General features: G+C 37.8%; 1 protein-coding gene across 11 annotated transcripts in view; it reads left to right on the top strand.

Moving 5' to 3' along the window:
* HECTD1 (HECT domain E3 ubiquitin protein ligase 1) overlaps positions 1-15,239 on the top strand; it is a 65,647-nt gene extending 50,408 nt beyond the window's left edge. For 8 of the 11 annotated variants that reach the window (XM_076344979.1, XM_076344975.1, XM_076344973.1 and 5 more), the window contains 15 exons: positions 1,120-1,276; positions 2,124-2,346; positions 4,960-5,014; positions 5,260-5,442; positions 5,785-5,995; positions 6,077-6,162; positions 7,316-7,443; positions 9,360-9,561; positions 9,706-9,843; positions 10,098-10,705; positions 11,815-11,893; positions 12,005-12,098; positions 12,404-12,554; positions 13,776-13,920; positions 14,281-15,239. In XM_076344979.1, coding sequence (XP_076201094.1) covers positions 1,120-1,276; positions 2,124-2,346; positions 4,960-5,014; positions 5,260-5,442; positions 5,785-5,995; positions 6,077-6,162; positions 7,316-7,443; positions 9,360-9,561; positions 9,706-9,843; positions 10,098-10,705; positions 11,815-11,893; positions 12,005-12,098; positions 12,404-12,554; positions 13,776-13,920; positions 14,281-14,418 — 2,598 coding nt within the window. In that variant the 3' untranslated portion in view covers positions 14,419-15,239. The remainder of the gene's footprint in view (positions 1-1,119; positions 1,277-2,123; positions 2,347-4,959; positions 5,015-5,259; positions 5,443-5,784; positions 5,996-6,076; positions 6,163-7,315; positions 7,444-9,359; positions 9,562-9,705; positions 9,844-10,097; positions 10,706-11,814; positions 11,894-12,004; positions 12,099-12,403; positions 12,555-13,775; positions 13,921-14,280) is intronic. The other 3 variants (XM_076344983.1, XM_076344982.1, XM_076344977.1) reach the window with 1 other exon arrangement.
* Positions 15,240-15,907: the final 668 nt, after the last annotated feature.

Below are 15,907 nucleotides of genomic sequence, written 5' to 3'. Positions count from 1 at the left end.
ACCATTGAAGCGATCAGAATGGATACTGCAGGGTCTAAGAGGAAAAATATCTTAAGACTTCACTAATGATAGTTTAATGTTTATTACATAAATGTAAATATTGTTTTATGGAATTATAGAAACTTCTCTTGTAATTAATATGCACAACTTTCAGTCATTTGAACCAAAGTGTTTAGCACTTTAACCTACTATGATTATGCTTTTAATAGAAACTCAAATATGGTACTACATATTTCGTTATTTCACCTTCTTCACAAAGAGACGAAGTTAGGAATGGAAAAGCCAGTACTACTTAAATGGATCTACAATGCAAACAACCACCTTAGTTTGTAGATTGTTGATCACTTTTCAGAAATTATTAAATGGGATTACTATTGTTGTTCATGGGAAGAAGCAGAAATCGCTAAATTAGTCTTTGCTTAAGATTACACAGCAAGAATCAGATCTGGAAAAGAAAATTTTCCTTTCTTGGGTTCCAGTCCTGTTCCCTCTGATATACTATGTAATTCTTCTCAATGAGGAGTTGAACAGATTAAAAACTTGTTGTAGAAAAATCATAAGTAATTAATACTTGCTAAGGCTTAATGAAAATTAGATTTCTTCCCACCATCATAGTTCCAGTATTTTGGTATTTGATTTAATCTCTGGATAAAACGTTGTATACATTATGTATCAATATATGTATACACTTTCAAAAAAATACTTCCTGGTTTCAGAAAAGTTAATGTGTTTATTTTGACACCGTTGCTTTACTTGAATCTTTGATACTCCAAAGTTTGTGGAATACACAGAATATCTACACCAAGTTTGCTGGTCTACAATACTCTGTATTTCCCTATGTTCTGGTGCTTCATGGAAAGTTTCATTCTTTCCAGAAATGGTAAATACACCTATTGTAAGGTTAGCCCATTTATGTTGATTTCTGTGTGCCTGTGGTTTTGATAATTCTCTTGATTCCTGCCTGACCAGTTAAATGGAACTAATACTGTTACGTGCCACCTTTGCTATCTTTTGTGCTATCAATTTTAGTTTCCGTGACTGCTCTATTCCCTAACTATTACATTTTTGATCAAATGATTCTTTGTAGCAGAATTTAAAAAACAACTACTTTTTTTTTAGGAAGAAGAGGAGTATGAAACCAAAGGAGGCCGTAGAAGAACATGGGATGATGATTATGTATTGAAACGACAGTTTTCTGCTCTGGTTCCTGCTTTTGACCCAAGACCTGGTCGTACTAATGTTCAACAGACAACTGACCTAGAAATCCCTCCACCCGGTATGCTGACAAGACATTTGTGATACTTGATCTGGCTTTAGGGTGGAGACTCACTGTTAAAGGCCCATTGGGCTCTGGGGGTCCCAGCACTGTTAACCAGTACAACATGCTTTTGCGGCTGTGTGGCTTTTCTCTGTTTGAATGAGAGTTTCATCTACGTCTGCGGGTCCAAGCATTATTGAGGGAAAAGTAAATTAAAAGCTGTGTAAAATAAGCATACTCATGAATTTAACTTGGATTAGTGATAAATCTCTTGCTATGTCTGGTTCCACCTGCAGGGAATAATCTGTGTGTTGAGCTACCCAGAATAGCTTTGATTGGAGAGGGCTTGTTGAAACAGCCCAAAGCAGAGGCAAGGGGAAAGCTAATACAGTAACTGAGCAGTCTGTATGACCGGCAGCATAGCACCTGATCTTGCTCCTTAGTTCATTCTTGTTTTGCGGTGTGGGTGTAGTCAATGTTCTTTACAGAAAGAAATACGTAGGTTTAGCTTCTGTGGAAACGAGGCGTCGTTGATTTTGATGAACTGAAATGAGTTAATACAACAGGAAGATACTGTATATGAAAAGACGAATGCATGTGCTGTGATAATATTAAAGGGGATGTTATCAAGATGTAAGAATCAATAGGGATTTCAAAAATTCCTGTTAGCTTTACTCGCATAGAGAAGTGCTGTAGTTACAGCCCTTAGATATAGTTCATAGTTACAACTCGGTATCATCTCCTTGGCATGTGTGCAGGAAGTCTTCACACTTCCTTATTGAGCCACTTTACTAATGTTTAAGCCAACTTGTCATGCATTACATATTTTGTATTAACAGCTTCTCAAATGATTTTTCACATGCAGGTACACCTCATTCAGAACTCTTGGAAGAGGTTGAGTGCATGCCTTCGCCACGTTTAGCACTTACTTTGAAAGTTTCCGGTCTTGGAACAACTCGAGAAGTAGAACTGCCCTTAACAAACTTTCGATCTACCATCTTTTACTATGTACAGAAATTGTTACAGCTTTCCTGTAACGGCAATGTGAAATCTGACAAACTTAGACGTATTTGGGAGCCAACATACACGTAAGCTCACAAGTTTGTTATTCTCTGTAGAGAGCACCGTGACTGATGAGGAAATGGGTGTGAAACAATGTTAAGTTTTTGTTTCTCCTCTGTAGGAAGCAATGCTAGAATTAGTTTTTCTTGCATTTATGTCAGGATGTTGTTACTGGTTTTAAAGCTAGTGCTGTGACTACAAAACAAAAAAAAGTCATAATCTCCAAAGCTCAACTGTGACTTGTTAATAATATTTCACGAGTCAAGCAATTGACCAAGAGAGCAGAATTTGGTCTGCTTAGGGATCGGCTTAGAAGAATCCCATGGGGATACAGTCCTAGAGAGAAGAGAGGTCCAGGAGAGATGATTGATTTTTCAAGGATCACGTTCTCCAGGCTCAAAACAATCCATCCCAATGTGTGGGAAATCAGGCAGAAGCAGCAGGAGGCCTGCATGGATGAACAAGAAACTCCCAACAGAACTCAAAACATAAAAAGGAAGCACGCAAGAAGTGGAAGAGGGTCAACTGACCCGGGGGGAATATAGAGACATTGTCCCAGTGTGAAGGTATAGGGTTAGGAAAGCCAAAGCTCATCTGGAGTTAAATCTGGTGAGGGATGTGAAGAGCAAAAGGTTAGGGAACGCTTAAAGAAACAGGACATACAAGTCCACGGGACCCAATGCACCCACAAGAGCTGGCCACTCTTGATTATCTTTGAAAGGTCTTGGTGACTGGGAGATGTTTCTGAGGACTGGAGGAAAGCAAGTGTCACTCCTATCCCCCAGAAGGGCAAGAAAGATCTAGGGAACTACAGACTGATCACCCTCTCCTTCATCCCTGGAAAGGTGATGGAAATAATCCTGGAAACCATTTCCAAACAATGAAGGACAAGAAGATGATAAGGAGTAGGTGGCATGAATTTATGAAGAGGAAATCATTTTTAACCAATCTGATAGCCTTCTATGATAAGATGAGTGCATGAGGAGAAAGCAGCAGATGTTATTTTCTTCAACTTTAGCAAGGCTTTCAACACTTTCTCCCTCGTTGACAAACTAATAAAGTATGGACTAGATAGTGTCTGAAAACTGCCTGAACTGCCAGGCTCAGATCGTTGTGATCATTGGTATGAAGTCCAGCTGGAGGCCAGTCATTAGTGGTGTACCCCAAGGGTCGATACTGGGTCCAGTACTGTTTAACATCGACATTAATGAACTGTATGATGGGACAGAGCAGACCCTCAGCAGGCTTGCAGACAAAACAAAACTGGGAGGAGTCATTGTACCAGCTGGTTGTGCTGCCATTCTGAGACACCTCATCAGGCGGGAGGAGTCGTTGTACCAGCTGGTTGTGCTGCCATTCTGAGACACCTCATCAGGCTGGAGAAATGGAGAGATGGGAACTTCATGAAGTTCCACAAAGGGAAATGCAATGTCTAGCAGCTGGGGAGACATAACTGCCAGTACAGGCTGGGGGCCAACTGGCTGGAAAGCAGCGTGGCAGAAAAGGCCCTGAGGGTCCTGGTGGACATAAAGTTGAACGCAAGCCAGCTATGCACCCTGGCAGCAAAGAAGGTCGGCAGTATCCTGGGCTGCATTAGGAAGGTTGAGGGAGGTGATCTTCCCCCTCTGCTGAGTGCTGGTGAGACACATCTGGAGTGCTATGTCCAGTTCAGGGCTCCTCAGTACGAGAGGGGCATGGATGCTGGAGTGAGTCTAGCAAAGGGCCACTAGGATGACTAAAGGGCTTAAAACGTCTGTCATACAAAGAGAGTCTGAGAGATCTGGGACTGTCTAGCCTGGAGAAAAAAGGCTTGTGGGATCTTACCAATGTGTATTGAATACCTGATGGGAGAGAGTAAGGAAGACAGAGCGTAGACTCTTTTTTGTTGCGACAAGTGAAAGGACAAGAAGAAAATGGCACAAATTGAAATAGGGGAAATGCCATTTAAACATAACATTTGAGCAGGGGTATTGGACTAGGACTCCACAGAGATCCCTTCCAACTTCAGCTGTTCTCTCTACCCTAATTTGACCTTACTTGCTTTATAGTAATAGACAGAAATTATAAGACTATATGATTGTGTGTATTTTCCATTTACTACACCAACGTAACTTCTGTGATACTAGAAAACTAACCTATACGAAAGCAAGAACTGCAGTAAGGTGGTTGCAGTTTTTTTAACTTTGTATTTCAGATTTCAGCAGTGCTCGTGTGTTACACCTATTTTCTGAGTTGCCTTGTGTCAAAAATTGTGTGCTGTAACAAAACTGTTTTCTAGTTAGAAAGGATGAGAAATAGTTGTAAATGTGCATATCTCCTAAGTTAATACACAGCAAACTACCCTAGAACTTCAGAATCTCAAAGAGCTGGTGCATGTGTAGTGAAGAACCTAAAGTCGGTGTGGGAAATCTGCACAATGAAGGTTGATTACTCAATGAATATTGAAGATTAAATATGAGTTTAAGAACTTTGCTGCATCAGGGTATCCCAGATGTTCTGTGCAGCAAAGAGCAGCTGCTATTGCTGGTTTACATCGTGCTATTTAGATGTCACTGATGTCTAACAAGTCAATGTATAACTTCAGAATTTAGAGGATGTGCTATGAGTATGAAATATTAACTCATTGTTTTGATACCTAGAATCATGTACAGAGAAATGAAGGATTCTGATAAAGAGAAAGAAAGTGGAAAAATGGTAAGACTTACTTCTATGCCTTTGTTTATGTTTTTATGGCTGTTTAAACAAAAGCAAAACAAATCTTATTGCAGTTTTTGAAATGCTATGTTAAAAAAAAAACTAACGGTTTTCAATTACTTAAAGGATATGAGTGAGTATAGCTGTAAATGCATGCTCCTTTAAAAAAGACAGTATGTAATGCATGTGAAATCTCAAAGACTTTACAATCAGGAAAAACCAACATTTGGTGGTTCCTGTTGTAGGGTTGCTGGTCAGTAGAGCATGTGGAGCAGTACCTTGGCACTGACGAATTACCAAAGAATGACTTGATAACCTACCTGCAGAAGAATGCAGACTCAGCTTTCCTGCGCCACTGGAAATTAACCGGCACTAATAAAAGTATTAGGAAAAACAGAAATTGTTCCCAGCTCATAGCTGCATACAAGGTATATGTCTGCATACAAACTTTTTTTATTGTGAATGGCTGTGTGCTTTGTTTTGCAGCTTTAAAGATTCTTGTGGAGGAGGGATATGACATGGATAGGAAAGTTGAATGTTCACATGCCAATATCAAGTTTAGTTTTTGCTGCTTTTTTTTTTAATGTCTTCTGTTAAATATAGTCGTGTTAAAATGCATTTGAATCATGATTTGAACCATCCACAATTTAACTAAGTGTTGAGGTTAAACACAGTAACCATTCTGATTTTTCAAATGATTAACTTGGAGTGCGCAGTCCTAAAGAAAGTAACACACAGAGTTTTCATTCTTAAAAATTCTTTTTTTACAGGATTTTTGTGAACATGGATCAAAATCTGGATTAAGTCAAGGGGCCATTTCTACTCTTCAAAATTCTGATATCCTTAGTTTGGCAAAGGAACAACCTCAGGCCAAAGCTGGCAGTGGGCAGAACTCCTGTGGAGTAGAAGATGTTCTGCAGTTACTTCGCATTTTGTATATAGTTGCCAGTGACCCTTACGCAGCACGAACTTCTCAAGAAGGTAAGTTATTTATCTAGCAAAGCTGCTTAAATGTTTTAATGAAAACAAAATAAAGGAAAAATTTTCTCTTGATATTTTCAGAAGGAGATGAGCATCCTCAGTTTAACTTTCCACCAGATGAATTCACAAGCAAAAAAATTACTACAAAGATTCTGCAACAGATTGAGGTATTACATTAATGTATTATGCACAATGTATATATGTAATATTGTTTTTAAGGCTCTAGTATACTCTTCCTTACTTTGTTTGAAATTATTAGGTTTTTTGCCATTTTGACTTTTGAATTGTTTCATACAATATTTACTTCCTTACATTTTGGATGAGTAAATTCTGTAAGAACAGGCTAGTCTGAATAAAAACATACCAAGAAAAAAGTTGTAATAGAATTGTATCTTTTGGTTAGGAAGAATAATCTTTTTTCTGCACCAAACATCAATGTTACCACATAGTGTATGTATGTCTGCCTGATGATATTGTAACAAAGGCAATTAATTGTGTTGGGGTTCATAAACTTTTTATTGTTTATACGTTCCACATAAAGCTTTCAAAAATAGCATTTAGAAAACATATTCTTGGTACTAGGTCAGTTAGATGCGTTAAAAGGACAACTTTAAGATGTAGTTCTTCAGTAGAACTACACTTTCTTTAACAAAGATTTAAAGAAGGTGAAGATTCTTCACTTGCTTGGCTCTTGTGTGCTTTTTGAGGTTTTTTTATTACAGTTAAGTTGCCCTAATTATTCATTAAAAAAAAAGTTCAGTTTTTCATGTTCTTTTAAAGGCTGTTCAGGCACTCTGAGTGTCTTTGGAGTAATAATTTCTATGGTCTTTTTCTATTATACTTGTATTTTAGAAGGGACTACAGTAATATTTCAGTGGGGATCATCTTTACTACCACCAAGTTTCTTTTGTGTCTTCTGGTATGGAGGAGGTAGTATCTAATCACTTTTGGGCAAAACTCAGAAATAATTCTCCCCTGGTAATTGTATACTCGGATCTCCCCGTAGTGCTTTGAGTAGTACATATCCCAGAGATTTACTACAGCTTTTAGTGCGTTTGTGCCAAAGCACCCTGTGTCCACTCTTGAGTCCTAGAAACTCTGTGAACTTCTCATTCATAGCCTTTAAAAGGGGCGGGGGGGGAGGGGGAGGAAGTAGCAGTTGCTGAGAAGGAAGAAACTTGCTCAAGCACAGGGGAAAACTCTGTACTTTGGTGTATTGGGTGTCTGGGTACTTGGTTACAAACTTGTTGGGACAACCCGAGTCTAATGTTAGAAACACCTTTTTTTTTTTTTTTTTTTTTTCCTTGCATTAAACTACAGGAACCCTTGGCACTAGCAAGTGGAGCTTTGCCAGACTGGTGTGAGCAGCTAACAAGCAAGTGTCCTTTCTTAATTCCATTTGAAACAAGACAGTTGTACTTCACATGCACAGCATTTGGAGCATCAAGGTAAAAAAAAATAAATAATAAAAATTAAGACTGCTCCCTTTTTTTTTTAATAAAAATGTAATAGTTTTTTTTTTAATTGCTAATTCACAGAAGGACTTTATCCTAACAAGATAGATTTTGCTTGCCAAATGTAAAGCATTTTAGATAGTAGAAAAAAAGGGAAAACTTCAGAAAGACTTTTGGATACTTGAAACATTTCTTGTTCATTGTGTTAGAGGTTTATGATGAGTAGCCTACCTTCTGTTTGATATTATTCAGGAAATTCCTTTGAAGAAATTGCATTTTTCAACTTTAGCTGAAGACTTGCTTGTGTACCTCTAGCTAGGTTATCATATCAGGCAGTAATTCGACTGGGTTGCAGTTCATTGCATAAAGGAGTAAGAAACAAAATAAAAAAATTCTGAAAATAAATGTGAATTTAATGTTTTTTGAAAGCATACACCGAAGCACGTATCTTTTATAGTTCCTACAATGGTTTGGTGATTGTTTGTTTTGGTTCATTTGTTTTGAATTCACTAAAGTCTTTACTAAATAGACAAAATCTAACAAATGGATGCTCTTTCGAAAGTTAGTATTAGCTGCGTAATGAAACTGTAACAAGACCAGACATAAAAATATTTAAGCGTACCCTCTAAAGTGTTCTGTTAACCTAGGAATCCTTAATATTTTGATTGCAGCGGTGATTACCTTGAGTAGTCTACGTAGACAGTGTAAACCTTTTTGCCAGCTTGCTTTTACATGATGAGAAGGAAGAATTCGTTTCTGTGGGTTTTCTTGGCTGTTTCTTTGTTTGTTTGTTTTTCCAAAGAGGAAGAAAAGTGTAGACAGTGAGTTGCAAAAATTACTGGTGTGTCTAATACACAGTAGAAATGCCTCATGAAGAGTGTAAAATGAGGCATTTAAAAAGAAAGAAAAAGGAAGAGAAGAAAAGGTATTGTCTTGCAAGACATCAATTTAAATCATCTTAATATGGAAAAACTTAACTTCTGTGGAAAAATGGTCCAGAAAACTGGACCATGTGTGTTTGGTTTTTTGTTTTTGTTTTGAAAAAAGGTAATGTTTTAGAAAAACTGTGTTTTAAAGAGATCCTTCAGGAAACATTGCATGGTATTTACTTGGTAAGTAAAGAGCTTTCTTGAGCTCTTAAAAATATTGCAAATAGTTCTTAAAACTCATATACTGTGTATGAACTCTGTGTGTACATGCACACGGGCGTGTACACACTCTGAGTCTGTCATGACACTTGACCATACTTGCAAACAACCAACAGATGGTAGCTGTGTAGGTAGTTTATTACTGCATAGATGACAATACATACAAGAATTTCAGACTTTGATATCATGTAAGTACTGCTATTAGAGGCGGCTGTTCTTCCTTCACTGATACGGGTCTATATGGGTACGATTGCACTTCAACTTTGGTTCTGTGTTTCTCTAATAAGTGTGCAAGTAAGTAAATCTTGCTGTAAAACTTGATCAGTATCAATGGGGTGATGTACAACTGCCTTGCAGTATATAATGGAAGTTGTAGTAAGCGTCTATAAACAGTTTTGAGCATCTGTGATTAAAAAAAGTACTACAGTAAATGCTACCCTTTGTTCATTCCACTGTAATATGAATACTATAGTAATTCAGATCAACAATTGTGTGTTTTCATTGGTGCTATCTATTACATCAGAAGTTATGGCTGGCCCTTCAGAGTAATTAAAAATTATTTAGTTTGCTAAACTCCTAAAATATGAAGCAGCCCATATTTGGGTATTTTGAATATTTCTGAGAAATACATTGGTATATAACTTAAAAAAAAAAAACAGAAGGAGGTAATTAGTACTTAACAAGGTAACTTTTTCGTAGTAGCTACTTTCAAGTTTTCATGCTGGTAGACATCGAAGTTTTAAACAACTGTTTTTTTTCCAGAGCAATTGTATGGCTACAGAACAGACGTGAAGCCACTGTTGAACGGACAAGGACCACAAGCACAGTGCGACGTGATGATCCAGGAGAATTCAGAGTTGGACGTCTCAAACATGAAAGAGTGAAAGTTCCGCGAGGTGAATCCTTGATGGAATGGGCAGAAAATGTCATGCAGATTCATGCAGACAGAAAATCTGTTCTAGAGGTAAAGCATACCTGCCTAGCAGAGCGAGGTTAGGTAGCTATTTCTAATGTACTGGCCGGGATATTGAATATCCTGTTCCATAACCAACACTAAACATTTCACTAGGATTTTCTTTTATTATTAACGTTCCTTATGTTTTTCTAGGTTGAGTTTTTAGGGGAGGAAGGAACAGGCCTGGGTCCTACCTTGGAATTTTATGCATTGGTGGCAGCAGAATTTCAGAGGACAGATTTGGGAGCTTGGCTTTGTGATGACGACTTTCCAGATGACGAGTCTCGTCAGGTATATTTCAGTTTGCATTTTAAACTGAGTACTTGTATAAAAGAAAAGTGAGCTAGCTATCCAGGAAGGGAAGAACACACGATCGGTGAGCAGCCACTCATCATGGTCAAGAATGACCACTCTGCTCCACAGCTTGCTTTTTAACCTGTTCTCTTTTTAACAGAGAAGTAAAGTATAAGTTAAACAGCACAGATATATAATTAAATTCACCTTTAACAACGTCCACTTTTTTTTGTGTGTGTCTCTTAAATCAGGTTGACATTGGTGGTGGATTGAAACCCCCTGGCTACTATGTACAGAGATCATGTGGACTCTTCACAGCACCATTCCCACAAGATAGTGATGAACTTGAAAGAATAACCAAACTCTTTCATTTCCTTGGAATTTTCTTGGCTAAATGCATTCAGGACAATAGACTTGTGGATTTACCCATTTCTAAGCCTTTTTTTAAACTCATGTGTATGGGGGATATCAAAAGTAACATGAGTAAGTTGATATATGAATCACGGGGTGACAGAGACTTGCACTGTACTGAAAGTCAGTCGGAGGCTTCTACAGAAGAAGGGCATGATTCCTTGTCAGTGGGAAGTCTGGAAGAAGACTCCAAATCAGAATTTATTCTTGATCCACCAAAACCTAAACCTCCCGCCTGGTTTAATGGAATTTTAACATGGGAAGACTTTGAATTAGTAAATCCACATAGAGCTAGGTTTCTAAAAGAAATTAAGGACCTTGCAATTAAAAGGCGTCAAATTTTAAGCAACAAGAGTCTGTCAGAAGACGAAAAGAACACAAAACTACAGGAACTGATGCTGAAGAATCCATCAGGTTCGGGGCCTCCACTTAGCATAGAGGATTTGGGGTAAGAGTTTTCATATTTATTTATAAATATGCAAACAGTGTTGTGTTAGAGACAAACGTCAACACGTATAATTAAAACTGAAGATTTCTTCATTTTAAATAGTATTGTTGCAAGGAGGAGTCATTAGAGATGCAGCAAGATCCAGTTTGCCATCTGTAGCTATGTTCTTTCTTGTTCCTTAGTTTGAGGATTTTCTCTTCTCACTTGCTCAGTTTCCTAATGTTTGAACTTATATGTGGCTGCACTGCGATGCCGTATGACTCTCTAGAAACACCCAAATACTTGTAAAGACCTTTAGGATAGTGTGAATCGGTGATTTCTTTGCTATGACAACTACTGAAATTTATCAAGTTTTTTGGAGAGCTTTTAAAGAGGACAGATTGAAATTTCAGATTGTGTTAATAGACACGCAGTGCAGTCTTTGAATCCATGTTAAACAGAACTCTTACTTTTAGCAAATGTTAAAGACATAAAAGTGCTCATACCTGTGTAGACTTGTGTCAGGATGTCACCTTTTGTAGTTTTAAATTATTTCTTTCGAAACAACATAGTTTTTCTACCGTTAATACTATGGGTTATTTGTTAGAATCATGCGCCACAAGGATTGCGTAGTCAGAGTTCAGTAATTGCTTATGGCCTTGCAGACTGCAGTATGGCTTGTTACAGAGGGAAAGCAGGTAGCACCATCGAAGGGCCTAAATGTCTAATATGTTAACTGGCTCTGTATCTGTTAGTGCTGGAAATGAATGTAAAGAATTTTTTGAGTTTCTGAACTGAATTAAACAGTTTGAGTAGTTTTGAAGCTGATAACTTAAAGATATCAAACTGTGAAATTTTCAAGGGTTATCAAATCCGAATAAATAGTGGGTGAGTACACACGCATGTGCATACCATAGATTTGAAACATGTATTATCTGTGTCGTCCATTACTAATTGTAGTTCTGTACTGTGGTAACATTGTTTATGTACATACAACATGATCCGCAAACAATGGTTTGAAATGTAGTGAGATGCTTTCGGGTGTGTGGGGTGCAGTTTCTAAATCTGGTGTATTTGCAAAAGCAGTAGCAGACTTGTTCGCAATTAGTAACTATCTTTGTATTTTGAAGTCTAAATTTTCAGTTTTGCCCTTCGTCCAAAGTATATGGGTTTACAGCTGTGGATCTCAAGCCAGGTGGTGAAGATGAGGTAAGGAAACAACCTACCTTTACAATTTAAACAGCAGTTAAATTTTTACTGTCTCAGCAGTAACTCGAATGCAAAGTGAATTCTTACAGTATTTATCTATTGTCTTTGCAGACTGTAACAATGGATAATGCAGAGGAATACGTTGACCTCATGTTTGACTTCTGTATGCATACTGGTATACAGAAACAGATGGAGGCATTCAGAGGTAATTTTAAATATGGCAAAATATATATGCAGTTAGGTGGACTGGTGTTCAGGGTGTGCTGGTTTAAAGCGGTGGCATAGAAGGGCTTTCAAAAACAAACTTTTACATTAAGAATGCAATAGATATTAATTTCATAACACCTTTGCATTAGTTATGCCATTTTTGATCTTGAAGAGCTTCTGTTTACCTTAATTAAGAAACTGCTGATTGATTCTGGTTTGACTAAAATACAATTGAAATGCTGACGTTATTTTATAAACGTTCGTTTGACTTACATTTATAACTATATCTTGTGTAAATTAAAGATGGCTTCAATAGAGTCTTCCCAATGGAGAAGCTGAGTTCCTTCAGCCATGAAGAAGTTCAGATGATTCTTTGTGGAAATCAGTCACCTTCTTGGGCAGCTGAGGATATCATCAATTATACTGAACCTAAACTGGGATATACACGAGATAGGTACTTATATTCTGAGTGATTTTAAAACAGTAGCTAAAAGATACATTAAGTGACAAAATGTCCAGAATGTTCATTAGATGAAGACGCCAAATTGGATGGGATCGGTGGTCACTGAAGAGCAAGTGATTGTCTAAAACTACATGAAATAACCGTGTATGTTACAACAGATAGGTTAGAAGGTTTTTGTGATGAGAGAGGATAAAAAAAATTAAAATACTAAAATGTGAACAACTAGTGGAAATGTAATGGCAGCTAACTAATACAGGCTGTTAAAAATAGCATTTTAGAGTCTTTACTTTCATTTTTGGTGGTGGTTATAATTTCTGTTCAGTTGGGTATAGCTGTTTTTTGTCCCTTCTTTCTTATTTCTTTCTCTTCAAGTGTAGTTAAAAAAGAAAATGTACTATGCAGGGAACAAATATACTGGTGATTGGCTATCAGGAGGTGGTCTCAACGTTTTGGGGTCTGTTGGGTTTGTTTTGTTTTTTTTTTTTTTTTGCTGCTTGTCATTTTTGGTAGCAATAACATACAAATTACTTCTGGAACTGTGTTAGTATAAGCAGCTGAAGGATCCTAATCAGTCTGAGATGCTGTGTGGAGCGATTCTTCTATTGACCCTGCCCTGCATGCAGAGATGCAGCTGAGATTACAGTGCCTGATAGCCGAGGGTGTGTTTCAGCAGGCTGTGCTTTCTTCATGCCCTGTCCTCCCCCTCATCCCCTGGGCTGGTATGGATGAAAGCGCTGGTATCTGGAGGATTCCTCGACGATCTGTTCTAGTCTGTTACATTTTTCCTATTTTTGTCGCATGAGGGTCTTTAACAGGATAGAAATGAAATCATACATAAATTGAAGTGGCTTTATACTGCAGAAGTGGTACAGAAAAAGTCTTAAGGTTATAGTCAGTTGGATTCTTCTCATAGAATAGGTTTGAGCTCTATCTACTTCTCTACCCATTCGTATGCAAGATACCTGAATAACACTCCAAGATAAGTATAGAGAAAAGTTCTTCTTTACCTACATTTTTCTGTGTAATACTCAGCGAGGAGGTTAAGGAAGTATTTTTATGGGGTTTATGGTGTCTTATTCTTTACTCAGTACTAAACAGGCACTAGAATCTTACAATGACTGCTTAGACGTGACTGAAGATTGTAATTGTACTGTCTCAAGAAACACTTTCTTTGTAATGCTATCATAACTAATTATTTTAATTTCTTTTAAGCCCCGGATTCCTTCGATTTGTGAGAGTCTTGTGTGGTATGTCTTCGGATGAAAGGAAGGCTTTTCTCCAGTTCACCACTGGTTGTTCAACACTCCCACCAGGAGGACTGGCAAACCTACATCCCCGGCTCACTGTTGTACGCAAGGTATGGCTTCTTCCGGGTGCCCTTCAAACCAACTATTTTGGCTTTTGAATGCAATCGTTGCTACGTTAAGAAATAACACTTCCCCCTGCCCCTGGTTTTTAATTTATGACGCTATGCGAAGCTGTCAGTACTAACCTCTGTTTCAGGTCTGTTCCCTGACTTCGTATTTGAATATAAAAGAATTAATATACATGTAAATGTATTTATAAGTTGGTCTCTAGCTTTCCTGATGCTACCGTTCCTTGACGATGGGTGTTACGTATGCAGTAAATGCCACGAATTAGAGGACCTTACAACTTTGAACTTCCGTATCGAGTGCTGTGAACAACTGCAGTAAAAAATGTTCTTTCTTTTCCTCAGGTTGATGCTACAGATGCAAGTTATCCATCTGTGAATACATGTGTGCATTATCTAAAGCTGCCCGAGTATTCTTCCGAGGAGATTATGAGAGAGCGTCTGCTAGCTGCCACAATGGAGAAAGGCTTCCATCTCAACTGAGCCGCTGACTGCAATATGGGACATGAGGAAGTGTTTTTTGATACTAGCGAAGCCTCTTGTGTTTGTGTGCAAAAAATATGATCTCCACGCTGTGCTCTGATGAGACTTGCCTTTTTTTTCACCTGTGAGGCTTTAGGAACATGTGGAATAAGTTTGTTAGCTGCTAATGACAAAATAAATCCTTGTAACTACACAGCCAGCAAGAAATTGGCACAGAACACTGTGTGATGCTTCAAGGGCTTGCACAACTGGAAATTAAGGTGGTTCTGTTTGTCTGTTCCAAAGAACAGATCATCAGATTTTCAGTGTTCACCGATACAAATTTCTAACAGTGTATTTGTGTAAAGTTTGTCATTTAATACCTTGTACACTACAGTTGCCATCACTGATCCCTGTTTTGCTGGCTTTAAGCTAACTGGTCAGAAACTTTTGCTTCCTTAAAACTTAGAGTTAATGGGCATCTCCAGCTTTTTCTTTTTTAATGGTGCCTGCACTATTGGAGTATTTTAGTGGGTTTTTGCATATAATCATGCACAACCTTTTTTTTTCTTTCTTTTTTCTTTCAAGTGGGAATATATTTTGATTTCTCAAATGCCCTGCTATAAAGATCAAATCCTTAAGTGTGTTTGTGCAGCTCAACAATAAAGCTATTAAAAAACACTGGTTCCTAGTGCAAGGCACACTTAAAGCAAGTTTTACTTTTGGTTGTATTTTCTTTGTATATTATAAACATTTATTTAACTTGTTGCAGTTTGAAGTTTAAAAAAAAACACCCAATGTGTAAGCTCAAGAGTAATCATTAAAATGTTTGCAACATATAACTGTCTCCTCTGAATACTTCATTAATCTTCTTATGTTATTAAATCTCCGTACATGTTCTGAACAATCTGCCATACTTTTTTCAAGGTTTAAAAGAACTACATGGCAATAACTGATCTCATGAACTCGCCTCTCTGCTCAAACCTTTTCAAAAGTAGACAGTGCAGCTTTTCAAGAACTCGTCTGGCAGTGCTAACACTGCATGTGGCAGTTTTTGGTGCTCTTCAGTGGGCCCACGTGACCTGAGGTTATAGTTCTTCATTACATTGGGATAAAAACCGGGTCAGATAAAGCTGAATCAGCTGCATCACTTGAGATGGAGGGCCTGTCTTGGTTTCAGCATGTGGTGAGGTATTTATTGGCAAAAAGTGGCTTACAGTAAGATAAGCAAGATGCTAATATGTCTTTAAAGATATTTAAGTACTTGATACCAGAAAAGGAAAATTACTATTTTAGTTGAATCTGCGTGGTAAGTTTTGTTCTGTGCCAGTTCTCTTTGGTAACAACCTTTGCTTGGACCGCTGCTGAGGGAGGGCTTGCCGAAAGATTCTGCCTCATACATACACATCAGGGTGATGCCAGATTTCATAGCATTATTCATAGGACTTTGCAGGCATCTTCTTTGAGATTTTCTCCAATGCAAAATTGAAGGGGAACCTCCACCACCCCC

This window comes from Aptenodytes patagonicus, chromosome 7 (genome assembly GCF_965638725.1).
Source record: "Aptenodytes patagonicus chromosome 7, bAptPat1.pri.cur, whole genome shotgun sequence".
Lineage (NCBI taxonomy): Eukaryota > Metazoa > Chordata > Aves > Sphenisciformes > Spheniscidae > Aptenodytes > Aptenodytes patagonicus.
This window is presented reverse-complemented; position numbering and strand designations above follow the sequence as displayed.